General features: G+C 38.5%; 1 protein-coding gene and 1 long non-coding RNA gene across 5 annotated transcripts in view; one reads left to right on the forward strand and one right to left on the reverse strand.

Moving 5' to 3' along the window:
* Positions 1-298: 298 nt before the first annotated feature.
* On the reverse strand, positions 299-10,428 carry tmem179ba (transmembrane protein 179Ba). Of its 2 annotated transcripts, XM_061961084.2 has the most exons (6): positions 10,238-10,428; positions 6,121-6,241; positions 5,352-5,548; positions 2,794-2,931; positions 2,646-2,724; positions 299-2,572 (listed from the first exon to the last, which is right to left on the reverse strand). In XM_061961084.2, exons 2-6 carry the CDS (start codon positions 6,217-6,219, stop codon positions 2,381-2,383), a joined length of 705 nt encoding a protein of 234 aa, XP_061817068.1. In that variant the 5' UTR covers positions 6,220-6,241; positions 10,238-10,428; the 3' UTR covers positions 299-2,380. The 2 variants fall into 2 exon arrangements, with proteins under 2 accessions (XP_061817068.1, XP_061817067.1); XM_061961083.1 differs by lacking the exon at positions 10,238-10,428 and having other exon boundaries at positions 6,121-6,270.
* The window catches only part of LOC133606768 (uncharacterized), a 65,834-nt gene continuing 55,450 nt past the window's right edge, over positions 5,688-16,071 (forward strand). For all 3 annotated transcript variants that reach the window (XR_009815297.2, XR_012050425.1, XR_012050424.1), the window contains exons 1-2: positions 5,688-5,761; positions 6,108-6,270. This is a non-coding gene — a long non-coding RNA (uncharacterized lncRNA). The remainder of the gene's footprint in view (positions 5,762-6,107; positions 6,271-16,071) is intronic.

Below are 16,071 nucleotides of genomic sequence, written 5' to 3' on the forward strand. Positions count from 1 at the left end.
AAATGTGTAGAATAAATATTACATTTCAACATTTCTGTCAACGAAGATTTGCTTCAGCCAGCGACACAGTCATTTTGATAGTAGGCTATTATAGCTAATATAGACACTTACGTCATGCGTTGCCTTTATTAGAAGACTTACATACGGCTTTTCATTTTTAGCAGCTCCAGACAGGTTTTTTGTATTTTTGGTCCAATATGGCTCTTTCAACGTTTTGGGTTGTCGACCCCTGTACTGTACAATCAATGCATGCAATTTCATTCACGACCAACAGAGGGAGACATAGAACGAATGCATCTTTGTTATACTCGTGGTTCAGTGTTTATTAAAAATAAAATAAAATGAAATACATGCACTGTGAAGTAGCTTTAAATAAAAAATATATTTCACATTGAAAACTAATACAAAAAAAAAAAACATGTTAAAGATGAACTCTCGTGAGTGCAACAGCTTGAACCTGACTTCAAATGTGAACATTGAGTCACGTGAGCACTGTTGCAGTGAATCTGAAACCTAAACACTGGAGCAACAACAACACATCCAATGTTGGCAGATTGTGATCTGTGTGGACTCCGGTTAGTGTGCCTTTAAAGGGGAACTGCACTTTTGTTTGGAATTGTGCCTGTCATTCACAATCCTTATGTAAGACAAGCACACATTTTCTTTTTCCATGCATTCTATCTAGTAAATAAATGCAAGCAAAAGTCTGTACAATGAGAGTCGCTCTATTCTGCCTATAAAGTGCTTGAAAAAACATCCAAATGCTTCCATCAACGTTTTATATGTGATGAAGTAACAGGCACATTTATAACGTGTAATATTTACCTATTTTGCTTATTTTGAATTATACGCATCACAACGCTCTTTGTCCACCGACAACATCACTGATTATTACTCACTGCAGACTTCATGAGAGCCAACAAACATAATTACACATCACTTACTGCACAATGTCTGCGGTTATTAGGATGCCAATTGATAGAATGTTGATATATTCCCATTTGCATGACTCATAATCCTTGCGAAGAAAAAAGCAGGGTGGAACGAAGCGTCTTTCCGGGTCTTTTTCGCCATTTCTGGGTCTAAGTTGGCTGTCGAAGTTGACCAACTTCTCAGTCTACATTATTTTACAATCAAGGTGAGAGGCATGATTTATAATGTAGAATAAACTTTCACAAGCTTCTAGGCTGATGTCAATACAGCAGCATAAGGAAGTTAGCTCTGATCAATGCACCGCTAAATGTAGGTCATTAACATTAGCGCTTATAACAACAACATTGCTAATATTCAGGTTATGAAATTTAAATGGAGTATTGTTGGTGCTTTTTGGATGCTTATTTATTGTGTGTTATGGTCGAAATAGACGCAATGATGTCATAGCTTCCATTGTAAGCTGACTTCTATTTCCGTTTATTTACAAGTTAGAAAAAAAAGACGTATGTGACCTTGTCTGTTATGATGATTGTGAATTATAAGCAATATTACAAAATGCGTGCAGTTCCCATTTAGTGTTAAATTTCTTAGACAAAGGTTTGACGATAGGTGGAAAAAAAAACGTGATTAAAGCATCAGCGTGTAAAATAAAATTAGGTGCAGGTCATACAAAAATGTGTGCACTCAAATTCTTATAACAACTTGAAGAGTAAAACAAGCGTAAGCAGAGTCAAAGCTGCCGTGTCAACAATCACACCAACTAACTGCTGGTGTGGCTTCCACCAGCAGAGGGCGACAAATATCAACATTTCATCAATTCTCGAGTGTTCTTTTAGAAGCGATCATATTTTAAATGATCAAATGTTCTTTCACATACTGATGTGCATCAGTCAGATGAAGACAAACGTGTGTAGATAAATACAATATTATTAAACTGCCATCACTAAATTGTTTTGTGTAAATATATTCTACACAGTACAGGACAAAAGTTTGGACACACCTCATTCAATGTGTTTTCTTTATTTTTATGACATTGTAGATTGTCACTGAAGGCATCAAAACTATGAATGAACACATGTGGAGTTATGTACTTTAACAAAAAAAGGTGAAATAACTGAAAACATGTTTTATACTCTAGTTTCTTCAAAAATAGCCACACTTTGCTCTGATTACTGCTTTGCACACTCTTGGCATTCTCTCCATGAGCTTCACCTGAAATGGTTTTCATTTCACAGGTGTCATAGTTTTGATGCCTTCAGTGACAAACGACAAGGTAAATAGTCATTGAAATGAGGTGTGTCCAAACTTGTGGCCTGTACTGTATATATGTAAATATAGAACGTGGGCTGTGGGAATCAGTAGTAAAACATCTGCAAATGTATCATTTAGTGATAACCGCTCTTTGTGCAATTAAAAAAACAAAAATGTGTTTATTGTAAGTGCTTCCTCACTGCGGCCTCGCGGGGCGGTTGAAAAAGGGCTCCGTCTCAGCAGCCGTCACCCCCGGATCACCGAAAAGCCCGCCGGCCGGCCCGCCGAGTCCTCCGGCAATGGTCTTTGCACCCAAGCTCTGGCGCCTCTGAACCAGGACCAGCACGCCGATGATAAGCCAGAAGAAGAAGTTGACCCACACGGCCGTCTGGGGGAGGACGTGGACGTACAATGAGCAGGTAGCCATGACGCAACGTTATACAAACATGTGTGACGCTGACTTCTGCCTTTTGGAAACTGCTGAAGAACCTCTCCCCTCGGAGCGGACTGACCCAGTTCCTGGTCTGGGCCTCTTCGCAGCTGCCGATAAAAAGATATCATTCCGCTGATCCGCGTCTTTCCCGAGTGAGTTGTGAAGGCGCGCGCTACCTGGTGATGTTGGGAACGGCGTGCATCACTGAGTCGCAGAGCTTGTCGCGTCCGATCTTCAGCATGCAGCCCGTGATGAGCAGGAAGAAGAGGAAGATGCCGCACATGACCACGGTCACATTCATCCATATGCGCTCTCTGCGGGACAACAGTGAGGGTCAGTTTGCATGCAACACACACACACATTCTTGTATGAGTTACCTTCTTGAGACCTCCGAAAAAAAACTTTAAAAACCGCCACGCACTTGTTCATCCTACGGTCACATATGGGACGCGGGTTGTCTTATGTCAGCACCGGAAGTCGTAAAATCAGCTGTTCACCTGGCGGGTTTTTTTCGGGGATGAATAAGGAAGTCCTTCTTTAGCTGCCGTCTTGTTTTATCATATATTGCTGCCTTTTCACCTGTCAATGTTTACTTTTGTATGCACATTAAATCAACAAAAAAGTCCTGACTTTGGAGCAATGTTCACGGACTCTAGTATTTGGCTCTCAATTAGATGCAACGGTTTTCTGTATTGGCACCATGATTTCGGTCCTAACTTGTCACTTCCTCATATGGAAGGTACTTTTCCTTGTTGATGTCTCAAGAAGGTTGGAAATACACGAAAACACACACACACACACACACACACACACACACACACACACACACACACACACACACACACACACAAATTCTTGTATTTCTGACATTCTTGAGACCCAAGAAAAAATCTTACTTCTATAGGACCACCCTTTCTAGATATATAAAGATTTGTATTTACAACATTAATACTATATACATACTATGCAAATATAAAAAAGGTATGCTTTTAGTTTTTGTTTTTTTCCGTCGTTGCTGCCAGCTTGTTTTATCATACATTGCTGCCTTTGTTTACTTTTGTATGCATATTAAATCAACAACAAAAAAAAATCCTGACTTTGGAGCAATGTTCACGGACTCTAGTATTTGGCTCTCAATTAGATGCAACGATTTTCTGTATTGGGACCATGATTTCGGTCCTAACTTGTCACTTCCTCATATGGAAGGTACTTTTCCTTGTTGATGTCTCAAGAAGGATAGAAATACACGAACACACACACACACACACACACACACACACACACACACACACACACACACACACATTCTTGTATTTCTGACATTCTTGAGACCCGAGAAAAATTCTTACCTCTATAGGACCACCCTTTCTAGATATATAAAGATTTGTATTTACAACATTAATAATATATACCGTATTTTCCGGAGTATAAGTCGCACCTGCCGAAAATGCATAATAAAGAAGGAAAAAAAACATAAGTCGCACTGGAGCCCGGCCAAACTATGAAAAAAACTGTGACTTATAGTCCGAAAAATACGGTATATACTATGCAAATATAAAAAAGGTAAGCTTTTAGTTTTTGTATTTTTCCATCGTTGCTGCCATCTTGTTTTATCATATATTGCTCCCTTTGTTTACTTTTGTTTGCACATTAAATCAACAAAAAAAAATCCTGACTTTGGAGCAATGTTCACGGACTCTAGTATTTGGCTCTCTTTTCGATGCAATGGTTTTCCGTATTGGGACCATGATTTCGGTCCTAACTTGTCACTTCCTCATAAGGAAGGTACTTTTCTTTGTTGATGTCTCAAGAAGGGTAGAAATACACGAAAACACACACACACATTCTTGTATTTCTGACATTCTTGAGACCTGAGAAAAATTCTTACCTCTATAGACCACCCTTTGTAGATATATTAAGATTTGTATTTACAACATTAATACTATATACATACTATGCAAATATAAAAAAGGTAAGCTTTTAGTTTTTGGGTTTTTTCCGTCCTTGCTGCCATCTTGTTTTATCATATATTGCTGCCTTTGTTTACTTTTGTATGCACATTAAATCAACCAAAAAAAAATCCTGACTTTGGAGCAATGTTCACAGACTCTAGTATTTGGCTCTCAATTAGATGCAACGGTTTACTGTATTGGGACCATGATTTCGGTCCTAACTTGTCACTTCCTCATATGGAAGGTACTTTTTCTTGTTGATGTCTTAAAAAGTGTAAAAAAATACACGGAAACACACACACACACATTCTTGTATTTCTGACATTCTTGAGACCCGAGAAAAATGCTTACCTCTTTAGGACCACCCTTTCTAGATATATAAAGATTTGTATTTACAACATTAATAATATATACATACTATGCAAATATAAAAAAGGTAAGCTTTTAATTTTTGTTTTTTTCCGTCGTTGCTGCCATCTTGTTTTATCATATATTGCTGCCTTTGTTTACTTTTGTATGCACATTAAATCAACAAAAAAAAAAATCCTGACTTTGGAGCAATGTTCACGGACTCTAGTATTTGGCTCTCTTTTCGATGCAATGGTTTTCCGTATTGGGACCATGATTTTCGGTCCTCACCGGTCCTCATACGGAAGGTACTTTTTCTTGCTGATGTCTCAAGAAGGGTAGAAATACAACACACACACACACACACACACACACACACACACACACACACACACACACACACACACACACACACACACACACACACAAATCACCTCCTGATGTCTCCGTCGATGCAGAACGAGTAGAGCCAGTAAAGGGACAGCGAGAAGCACACCACGGCCACCATGACAGAGATGGCCGACACAAAATAGCACAGGGAGGCCGAAGTGGACGCCTGCACCCCAATGGCGCTCGCCGTTGTGTTGTAGCTGACGAGTCCATACAGCATGCACAATCCTCCAAAATTGCCCTGAAAGGTGTGTACAGAAGCAATTCACGTGTGTCAGTTTAACATTGCAGTTTGCATGGTATTGGAGCAATGATGATAAGCAACTTGAGGAAAAAGTGTAGACAAACAGCTGCATGGAGCTCCTTAATAGGGCACGAGGGCCAGGTGGTCACATGACACAATGTGACCACATGACTGTTGTTATCAAGCTCGTCCATGTTCGCGCCTCGAAAAGTAAGTCTTTATTTTTAACCGTGTTTTTTTTAAAGTTTGTTGTTGTTTATTTCTTCTTTTTTTACATAACGGCAGCTTAGAAGCTAATTAACGTCAGTCGTGCTAACTTGAAACTCCTTAGCCATAACGCAATAAAGGAGGACAAGTTGCTAGCATAAAGGAGATTTTTAGCCAAAAATGTCTCATAGGTCGTATTAAATGTTCAGGAATTAACGTGTTGCTGGTGCAGTAAAACATATATTTTCAACGTGTACTTTTAACACGTGATTTTGGCTTTTTCACATAACTTTGTCCGTTCAATGTTACCCGGAAGTGGACCGTGACAAAGCACTTTTTGGGTCGAAAGGTACAAAAGTCACCTGGACAATGGTGACGGACGCAGCGGTGATGATTCCGCAGACGAAGCAGCTGGCGCAGAGAGCCAACTCCAGCAGCAGCAGCCCGGTGAGCGCCATCATCCAGCGGCCAGCTTCCCCTCCTCTGCCCGGGGATCAGCGTCAAGCGTTAAGGTAAAGCAGCATCCGGCACGGCGTGTCAGAATAAAAGCCCTTGACAAATGTTGCTAATGTATTCAAGCAATACGTTTGTTTCACACATGCTCAACATGTTACAGTGACAAACATAAAAAGAGGAGGGAAGACTCAATAAGTGATCATTCGTTCTCGTCCCGTGTTTACAGGTTGTAAAGACAGAAGGACATTTGAGAATGTGTAGCAATTGACATGTATAATCTAGCCAGCATAAGACATTGAAACAACGTTGAGAATTTGTTGAATTCAGGCCTGACGTTGAGCAACTCAAACTTAACGTCGGAACAACATCCTTTTTGACAACATTTAATCAATGTCGGTTCCGACGTTGATTCAACCATATATCTTTGGTCATTTCTCAACTAATATTCTACAACACAAATACAACGTTGAAACAATGTTTATTCAATGTTGGGTTGTGATGTTGATTTGACTATTGAACTTTGGTCATTTCCCAACCAATATTCTACAACACAAATACAATGTTTATTCAATGTCGAGTTGTGACGTTGATTTGACCATTGAACTTTGGTAATTTCCCAACCAATATTCTACAACACAAATACAACGTTGAAACAATGTTTATTCAATGTTGGGTTGTGATGTTGATTTGACTATTGAACTTTGGTCATTTCCCAACCAATATTCTACAACACAAATACAATGTTTATTCAATGTCGAGTTGAGCTGTGATTTGACCATTGAACTTTGGTAATTTCCCAACTAATATTCCACAACACAAATACAACGTTGAAACAATGTTTATTCAATGTCGGGTTGTGACGTTGATTTGACCATTGACATTTAGTCATTTCCCAACCAATATTCTACAACACAAATACAATGTTTATTCAATGTTGGGTTGTGCTCTGATTTGACCATTGAACTTTGGTCATTTCCCAACTAATATTCTACAAAACAAATACAACATTGAAACAATGTTTATTCAATTGTTGTGTTGTGCTGTGATTCAACCATTGAACTTTGGTCATTTCCCAACTAATATTCTACAACACAAATACAACGTTGAAACAATGTTTATTCAATGTTGGGTTGTGACGTTGATTTGACCATTGAACTTTGGTCATTTCCCAACCAATATTCTACAACACAAATACAATGTTTATTCAATGTTGGGTTGTGCTCTGATTTGACCATTGAACTTTGGTCATTTCCCAACTAATATTCTACAAAACAAATACAACATTGAAACAATGTTTATTCAATTGTCGTGTTGTGCTGTGATTCAACCATTGAACTTTGGTCATTTCCCAACTAATATTCTACAACGCAAATACAACGTTGAAACAATGTTTATTCAATGTCGGGTTGTGACGTTGATTTGACCATTGAAATTTGGTCATTTCCCAACCAATATTCTACAACACAAATACAATGTTTATTCACTGTTGGGTTGTGCTCTGATTTGACCATTGAACTTTGGTCATTTCCCAACTAATATTCTACAAAACAAATACAACATTGAAACAATGTTTATTCAATTGCCGTGTTGTGCTGTGATTCAACCATTGAACTTTGGTCATTTCCCAACTAATATTCTACAACACAAATACAACGTTGAAACAATGTTTATTCAATGTCGCGTTGTGCTGTGATTCGACCATTGAAATTTGGTCATTTCCCAACTAATATTCGACAACACAAATACAACGTTGAAACAATGTTTATTCAATGTCGCGTTGTGCTGTGATTCGACCATTGAACTTTGGTCATTTCCCAACCAATATTCTACAACACAAATACAATGTTGAAACAATTTTTATTCAATGTCGCGTTGTGTTGTGATTCGACCATTGAAATTTGGTAATTTCCCAACTAATATTCTACAACACAAATACAATGTTGAACCAATGTTTATTCAATGTCGCGTTGTGCTGTGATTCGACCATTGAACTTTGGTCATTTCCCAACCAATATTCTACAACACAAATACAACGTTGAAACAATGTTTATTCAATGCCGCGTTGTGCTGTGATTCGACCATTGAAATTTGGTCATTTCCCAACCAATATTCTGCAACACAAATACAATGTTTATTCAATGTTGGGTTGTGCTCTGATTTGACCATTGAACTTTGGTCGTTTCCCAACCAATATTCTACAACACAAATACAACGTTGAAACAATGTTTATTCAATGTTGGGTTGTGATGTTGATTTGACTATTGACCTTTGGTCATTTCCCAACCAATATTCTACAACACAAATACAATGTTTATTCAATGTCGAGTTGTGACGTTGATTTGACCATTGAACTTTGGTCATTTCCCAACCAATATTCTACAACACAAATACAACGTTGAAACAATGTTTATTCAATGTCGCGTTGTGCTGTGATTCGACCATTGAACTTTGGTCATTTCCCAACCAATATTCTACAACACAAATACAACGTTGAAACAATGTTTATTCAATGTCGGGTTGTGACGTTGATTTGACCATTGAAATTTGGTCATTTCCCAACCAATATTCTACAACACAAATACAATGTTTATTCAATGTTGGGTTGTGCTCTGATTTGACCATTGAACTTTGGTCATTTCCCAACTAATATTCTACAAAACAAATACAACATTGAAACAATGTTTATTCAATTGTCGTGTTGTGCTGTGATTCAACCATTGAACTTTGGTCATTTCCCAACTAATATTCTACAACACAAATACAACGTTGAAACAATGTTTATTCAATGTCGCGTTGTGCTGTGATTCGACCATTGAAATTTGGTCATTTCCCAACTAATATTCGACAACACAAATACAACGTTGAAACAATGTTTATTCAATGTCGCGTTGTGCTGTGATTCGACCATTGAAACAATGTTTATTCAATGCCGCGTTGTGCTGTGATTCGACCATTGAAATTTGGTCATTTCCCAACCAATATTCTACAATACAAATATAATGTTTATTCAATGTTGGGTTGTGCTGTGATTTGACTATTGAACTTTGGTCATTTCCCAACCAATATTCTACAAGACAAATACAACATTGAAACAATGTTTAATCAATGTTGGGTTGTGCTGTGAGTTCAACCATTGAAATTTGGTCATTTCTCAACCAATATTCTACAACACAAACACAACGTTGAAACAATGTTTATTCAATGTTGAGTTGTGACGTTGATTTGATCATTGAACTTTGGTCATTTCCCAACCAATATTCTACAACACAAATGCAATGTTTATTCAATGTCGGGTTCTGACGTTGATTTGACCATTGATCTTTGGTCATTTCCCAACCAATATTCTACAACACAAATACATCGTTGAAACAATGTTTATTCAATCTCGGGTTGTGCTGTGATTTGACCATTGAAATTTGGTCATTTTCCCAACCAATATTCTACAACACAAATACAATGTTTATTCAATGTCGAGTTGTGACGTTGATTTGATCATTGAACTTTGGTCATTTCCCAACCAATATTCTACAACACAAATACAACGTTGAAACAATGTTTATTCAATCTCGGGTTGTGCTGTGATTTGACCATTGAAATTTGGTCATTTTCCCAACCAATATTCTACAACGCAAATACAAGGTTGAAACAATGTTTATTCAATGTCGGGTTGTGACGTTGCTTTGACCACTGAAATTTGGCCAATTCCCACCCAACAACGTGGATCTTGCAGTAGACATCAACGTTGTCTCACTTTACAAATACAACCATTTTGCAATGTTGTTTCAAAGTCAGTTTTAGAGAACATCTATGTATAATCAACGTTGTATCAATGTCTTGTGCCTGCTGGGAATCGCTTATAATAAATGCGTCAAATTTAAGATATTTGAAAAAATATGTAAATGTAACTGTGAAAATGGCATGGCAAACAAGGACAGACATCAAACTGACTACAATTTACTTTTCGCTTTCAATGAAATATGAAGCAGTCTTTTCAAAATGAAATGAGTAATAGAGTAAACTAACCTTCAACGTTGAGTTGGATGTGTTGAATGAGGAAAATGTCCTCTTCCTATTTAAATTGGCTGGACTTCATTCAGCTCTTGTGGTCATCGCAGTGTTTGCCGCAGAGTCAAACCCGCTCTCACGCTTCCTTCCCTCCAGCCAGTAAAGCGCGGCTTCTTGCCAATGCGTGCAAATGCTTCATTTGTCACACACTGACTGGGCGACACACTTGAACACTGGTCGCCATACACAAAGATTATCTGCAGCTCACGAAGTGCTATAGACTCGCCGAGATAAAGTGGACAAACAGTGGCGAGAATCCGACTTAGGTAATGTCAAGGTATGGCCTTTCAAAACAAGTGAGTCATTCCCACAGCCTCACATCTGACCTAGTGACTTCAAGAGCACGTGTTTGACCTATGTGACGCTTCTGAATTATATTCATCCGAAATATCCCGTAAGTATTGTTTAATCCTTTGAATTTTTGATTTATTAACCGTTTAAAAATGAAGAGTGTGCCTCAGTCGTATGTCTAATGGATCTGCAGTACAAAAATCTGGCATACTTCCTTCCGAAATATGTGTAGACGACTTTAAATGCTCGTTTTGTCTCTCGGCCAGTCAGCGTAAGAAACGTGTTTGTCAAAGGGAACAAAAATTGAGCGTCAGAAACATTGCTGGCATACCACAGAAAGAGTGTGCGTGTGAGTGCAATGTTTGGTATTTAGACACTAACATTTTTAATTGACTGTTCTACAAACCCTGTTTGCATATGAGTTGGGAAATTGTGTTAGGTGTAAATATAAACAGAATACAATTATTTGCAAATCCGTTTCAACCCATATTCAATTGAATGCACTACAAAGACAAGATATTTGATGTACATATTTGATGTACAAACTCATAAACTTTATTTTTTTTTTGCAAATAATAATTAACTTAGAATTTCATGGCTGCAACACGTGCCAAAGTAGTTGGGAAAGGGCATGTTCACCACTGTGTTACATGGCCTTTCCTTTTAACAACACTTAGTAAACGTTTGGGAACTGAGGAGACACATTTTTTAAGCTTCTCAGGTGGAATTATTTCCCATTCTTGCTTGATGTACAGCTTAAGTTGTTCAACAGTCCCGGGGTATTTTAGGCTTCATAATGCGCCACACATTTTCAATGGAAGACAGGTCTGGACTCCAGGCAGGCCAGTCTAGTACCCGCACTCTTTTACTATGAAGCCACGTTGATGTAACACGTGGCTTGGCATTGTCTTGCTGAAATAAGCAGGGGCGTCCATGGTAACGTTGCTTGGATGGCAACATATGTTGCTCCAAAACCTGTATGCACCTTTCAGCATTAATGGCGCTTTCACAGATATGTAAGTTACCCATGTCTTGGGCACAAATACACCCCCATACAATCACAGATGCTGGCTTTTCAACTTTGCGCCTATAACAATCCGGATGGTTCTTTTTTTCCTTAGGTCCGGAAGACACGACGTCCACAGTTTCCAAAAACAATTTGAAATGTGGACTTGTCAGACCACAGAACACTTTTCCACTTTGTATCAGTCCATGTTAGATGAGCTCTGGCCCAGCGAAGCCGACGGCGTTTCTGGGTGTTGTTGATCAACGGTTTTCGCCTTGCATAGGAGACTTTTAACTTGCACTTACAGATGTAGCGACCAACTGTAGTTACTGACAGTGGGTTTCTGAAATGTTCCTGAGCCCATGTGGTGATATCCTTTACACACTGATGTCGCTTGTTGATGCAGTACAGCCTGAGGGATCGAAGGTCACAGGCTTAGCTGCTTACATGCAGTGATTTCTCCAGATTCTCTGAACCCTTTGATGATATTACGGACCGTAGATGGTGAAATCCCTCAATTCCTTGCAATAGCTGGTTGAGAAAGGTTTTTCTTAAACTGTTCAACAATTTGCTCACGCATTTGTTGACAAAGTGGTGACCCTCGCCCCATCCTTGTTTGTGAATGACTGAGCATTTCATGGAATCTACTTATATACCCAATCATGGCACCCACATGTTCCCAATTTGCCTGTTCACCTGTGGGATGTTCCAAATAAGTGTTTGATGAGCATTCCTCAACTTTATCAGTATTTATTGCCACCTTTCCCAACTTCTTTGTCACGTGTTGCTGGCATCAAATTCTAAAGTTAATGATTATTTGCAAAAAAAAAAAAATGTTTATCAGTTTGAACATCAAATATGTTGTCTTTGTAGCATATTCAACTGAATATGGGTTGAAAAGGATTTGCAAATCATTGTATTCCGTTTATATTTACATCTAACACAATTTCCCAACTCAAATGGAAACGGGGTTTGTATTTCAACCCTTTGTGGGTCTTTTTATTGCATTTGAACACGACAACGGCATGAGAATGTTCAAGTTAGCCCGATTAATTATGGCCACAGAAGTTGTAAAGGAACTCATCTCAAAATGTGCATTGTCTGTTCATTGCCAAGTTATTTTTTAGCACAAGCTTTTGAATGAGTATACATAGGAGTTCCCCGGGACCCTTTTGTCCCCCATTGACTCCCTTATAATGGCCATTGTTCCATACTCTGTAAACCTATCATGCTTTTTGCATGATAACTAAATTAATCCAATAATTTCCCTTTTTAATAGTGTGAACGTTGTCTGTCTATCTGTGTCGGCCCTGCGATGAGGTGGCAACTTGTCCAGGGTGTACACCACCTTCCACCCGAATGCAGCTGAGATAGGCTCTAAAACCCCCCGCGACCCTGTAAGGCATGGGTGTCAAACTCTGAAAAAAAATTTGGCCCGCCGTGTAATTTCATTTGGCCTTTGAGGCCCGCCGGTAACACCGCATTCACCGCTAATACTTATACTTGCCAACCCTCCCGATTTTCAGTGCCCCTCTTGAAAGTCTCCCGGGGCAACCATTCTCCCGAATTTCTCACGATTTCCACCCGGACAACAATATTGGGGGCGTGCCTTAAAGGCACTACCTTTAGCGTCCTCTACAACCTGTCGTCACGTCTGCTTTTCCTCCATACAAACAACGTGCCGGCCCCTGTCACATGATATATGCGGCTTCTACACACACAGAAGTGAATGCAAGGCATACTTGATCAACAGCCATACAGGTTACACTGAGGGTGGCCGTATAAACAACATTAACACTGTTACAAATATGCGCCACACTGTGAACCCACACCACACAAGAATGACAAACACATTTCGGGAGAACATCCGCACCGTAACACAACATAAACACAACAGAACAAATACCCAGAGCCCCATGCAGCACTAACTCTTCCGGGACGCTACAATATACACCCTTCCGCTACCACCAAACCCCGCCCACCTGAGCCCCGACATTTTTGAATTAGCATCCCCGAAAAGATGGCAGGTATCTGGCTTGGGCACATCAGATTAGATCAGCGTGTCACAAACTGAGCAGTAAAAAGGCCTGAATGGCTGATTTATATATTGTTATTTTATTTTCAAATGTATTAGCTTGTGGAAAAAGTTAATGTTGATATTTACCTCAGAAGGCTGCAAATAGAAAAGAGGCATTCTATTTTTTATTTAAATTGTATTTAATATACCATTGATGTTTTTTTGTTTGTTTTTTGAAAGTTGATTTTGCACTATTAAGTTATATAAGCGTTGCTTGTTCCATATTCAGTGTTAAAGCAAATCAGTGTAGCAAACTGAGCAATAAATAACGTTTTATTCATGCACTTTACCTTGCTACTTCAAGGCTTGAATGTTTGATTCATTCCTTATTATTTTATTTTCAAAAGTATTATTAGCCTGTGGAAAAAGTGTATTTTGATATTTACCTCAGAAGGCTGCAAATAGAAAAGAGACATTCAATTTGTATTTAAATTTGATTTGATATGCCATTGATATTTTTTAATGATTATTATTGCTATGTGAAACTAGATTTTGCATGTCACTATAAAGTTATATACGTCTTGCTTGTTCAATATTCAATGCAAAACTTGTTTGGGTCCCTATTAAAAGGTTAATTTGTTCAACCTTGGCCCGCGGCTTTGTTCAATTTTAAATTTTGGCCCACTCTGTATTTGAGTTTGACAACCCCTGCTGTAAGGGATAAGTGGTAGGAAATGGATGGATGGATATGTGCATACCCCTTTTAGGGGTGTAATTTGACCCTTTGACCACTAGATACTGCCAAAGTACCATCCATCCATCCATCCATTTTCTACCCCTTATTCCCTTTGGGGTCGCGGGGGGCGCTGGAGCCTATCTCAGCTACAATCGGGCGGAAGGCGGAGTACACCCTGGACAAGTCTCCACCTCATCGCAGGGCCAACACAAATAGACAGACAACATTCACACACTAGGGCCAATTTAGTGTTGCCAATCAACCTATCCCCAGGTGCATGTCTTTGGAAGTGGGAGGAAGCCGGAGTACCCGGAGGGAAACCACGCAGTCACGGGGAGGACATGCAAACTCCACACAGAAAGATCCCGAGCCCGGGATTGAACCCAAAACTACTCAGGACCTTCGTATTGTGAGGCAGACGCACTAACCCCTCTAACACCGTGCCATTATATTCATATTAGACACATGGTTGCTTAATCTGCCAACAATTCATATGTAAAAAAAAAAACAAAAAACAATGTTAGTGAGTTAGTAGAGACATAAGAGTTGTGTAGATGTGAGTTGTGCAAGAATATTGCATAGTTTGTGTTTTCTTTGATAAAAAAAAGAAAACAATTTTTTTTTTAATTAATATTTATATTGACGGATAGACCTGAAGTTGGCCTATAGCAGGGGTGTCAAACTCATTTTAGATCAGGGGCCACATGAAGAAAAATCTACTCCCAAGTGTGCCAAACTGGTAAAATCACGGCACGATAATTTACAAATAAAGACAACTTCGGATTGTTTTCTTTGTTTAAAAATAGAACAAGCACATTCTGAAATTGTACAAATCATAATGTTTTGGGTTTTTTTTTTACACTTACATGTTGCAGTTAATAGTATTCTATCTTTATTTGTCTATTTATATTTTCTGACAAAATTATGTGATAATGTTTATTAGTCAACTCATTGGTGTTAATTTTCAATCTATCAAGATAAAAATAATATATCAAAAATCAAATTGCAGTATGTTATTTATGTAGTTCATCATTTTCCTCAACTGATGTACTAACATCATGTGGTTTATTTTGTACATATGTAGCGCCATCTACAAAGATACAAATAATTGCTATTGCGACATCCAGTGGACACATTTACAACAGCTGTTTCTTTCATTAAAAATTTTCAGGTTCATTTTTATACTTAGCAAACTCATCCCGCAGGCCGGGTAAAACCTGTCTGATACGGTCCTCGGGTCGTACGTTTGACACCCCTGGCCTAGAGATTTAAGCATTGAAAGTAAAAAAAAAAACAACTAATATTTACGACTTACTTCTAAGATTGTTATGGCAGAAACCCTTTATGACCTACATAACATTCACCACAAATGGGGGTACCCAAGGGTTAAACATCCAGTTTTATTTATGTCTGTATGAAGCACACATTTTTGAAAGAATACACTCTGTACTGTACATTTATCAAAAGAATGTATTGGGACAAAGCAAAAAAATGGGTTTACAATCTAGTAAACATGCACTTGATAACACGTCACAAATCAAATCTCACAGATGCTGCTGCAGAACAAATTGCTTTAAAGAAAGTTAATTTCATCAACAATAGTTTGACTAATTTAAATGTAATATATCGCCCCTGTGAGCTGACTTTGATTACTGTATACATTTTCAAAAGTGACAATAAGATCCGAACAAGTTAGTTATTCAACAAAACGGCGACTTACAGTGGCCAAAATGTCCAAATAC

Source organism: Nerophis lumbriciformis, linkage group LG05 (genome assembly GCF_033978685.3).
Source record: "Nerophis lumbriciformis linkage group LG05, RoL_Nlum_v2.1, whole genome shotgun sequence".
Classification (NCBI taxonomy): domain Eukaryota; kingdom Metazoa; phylum Chordata; class Actinopteri; order Syngnathiformes; family Syngnathidae; genus Nerophis; species Nerophis lumbriciformis.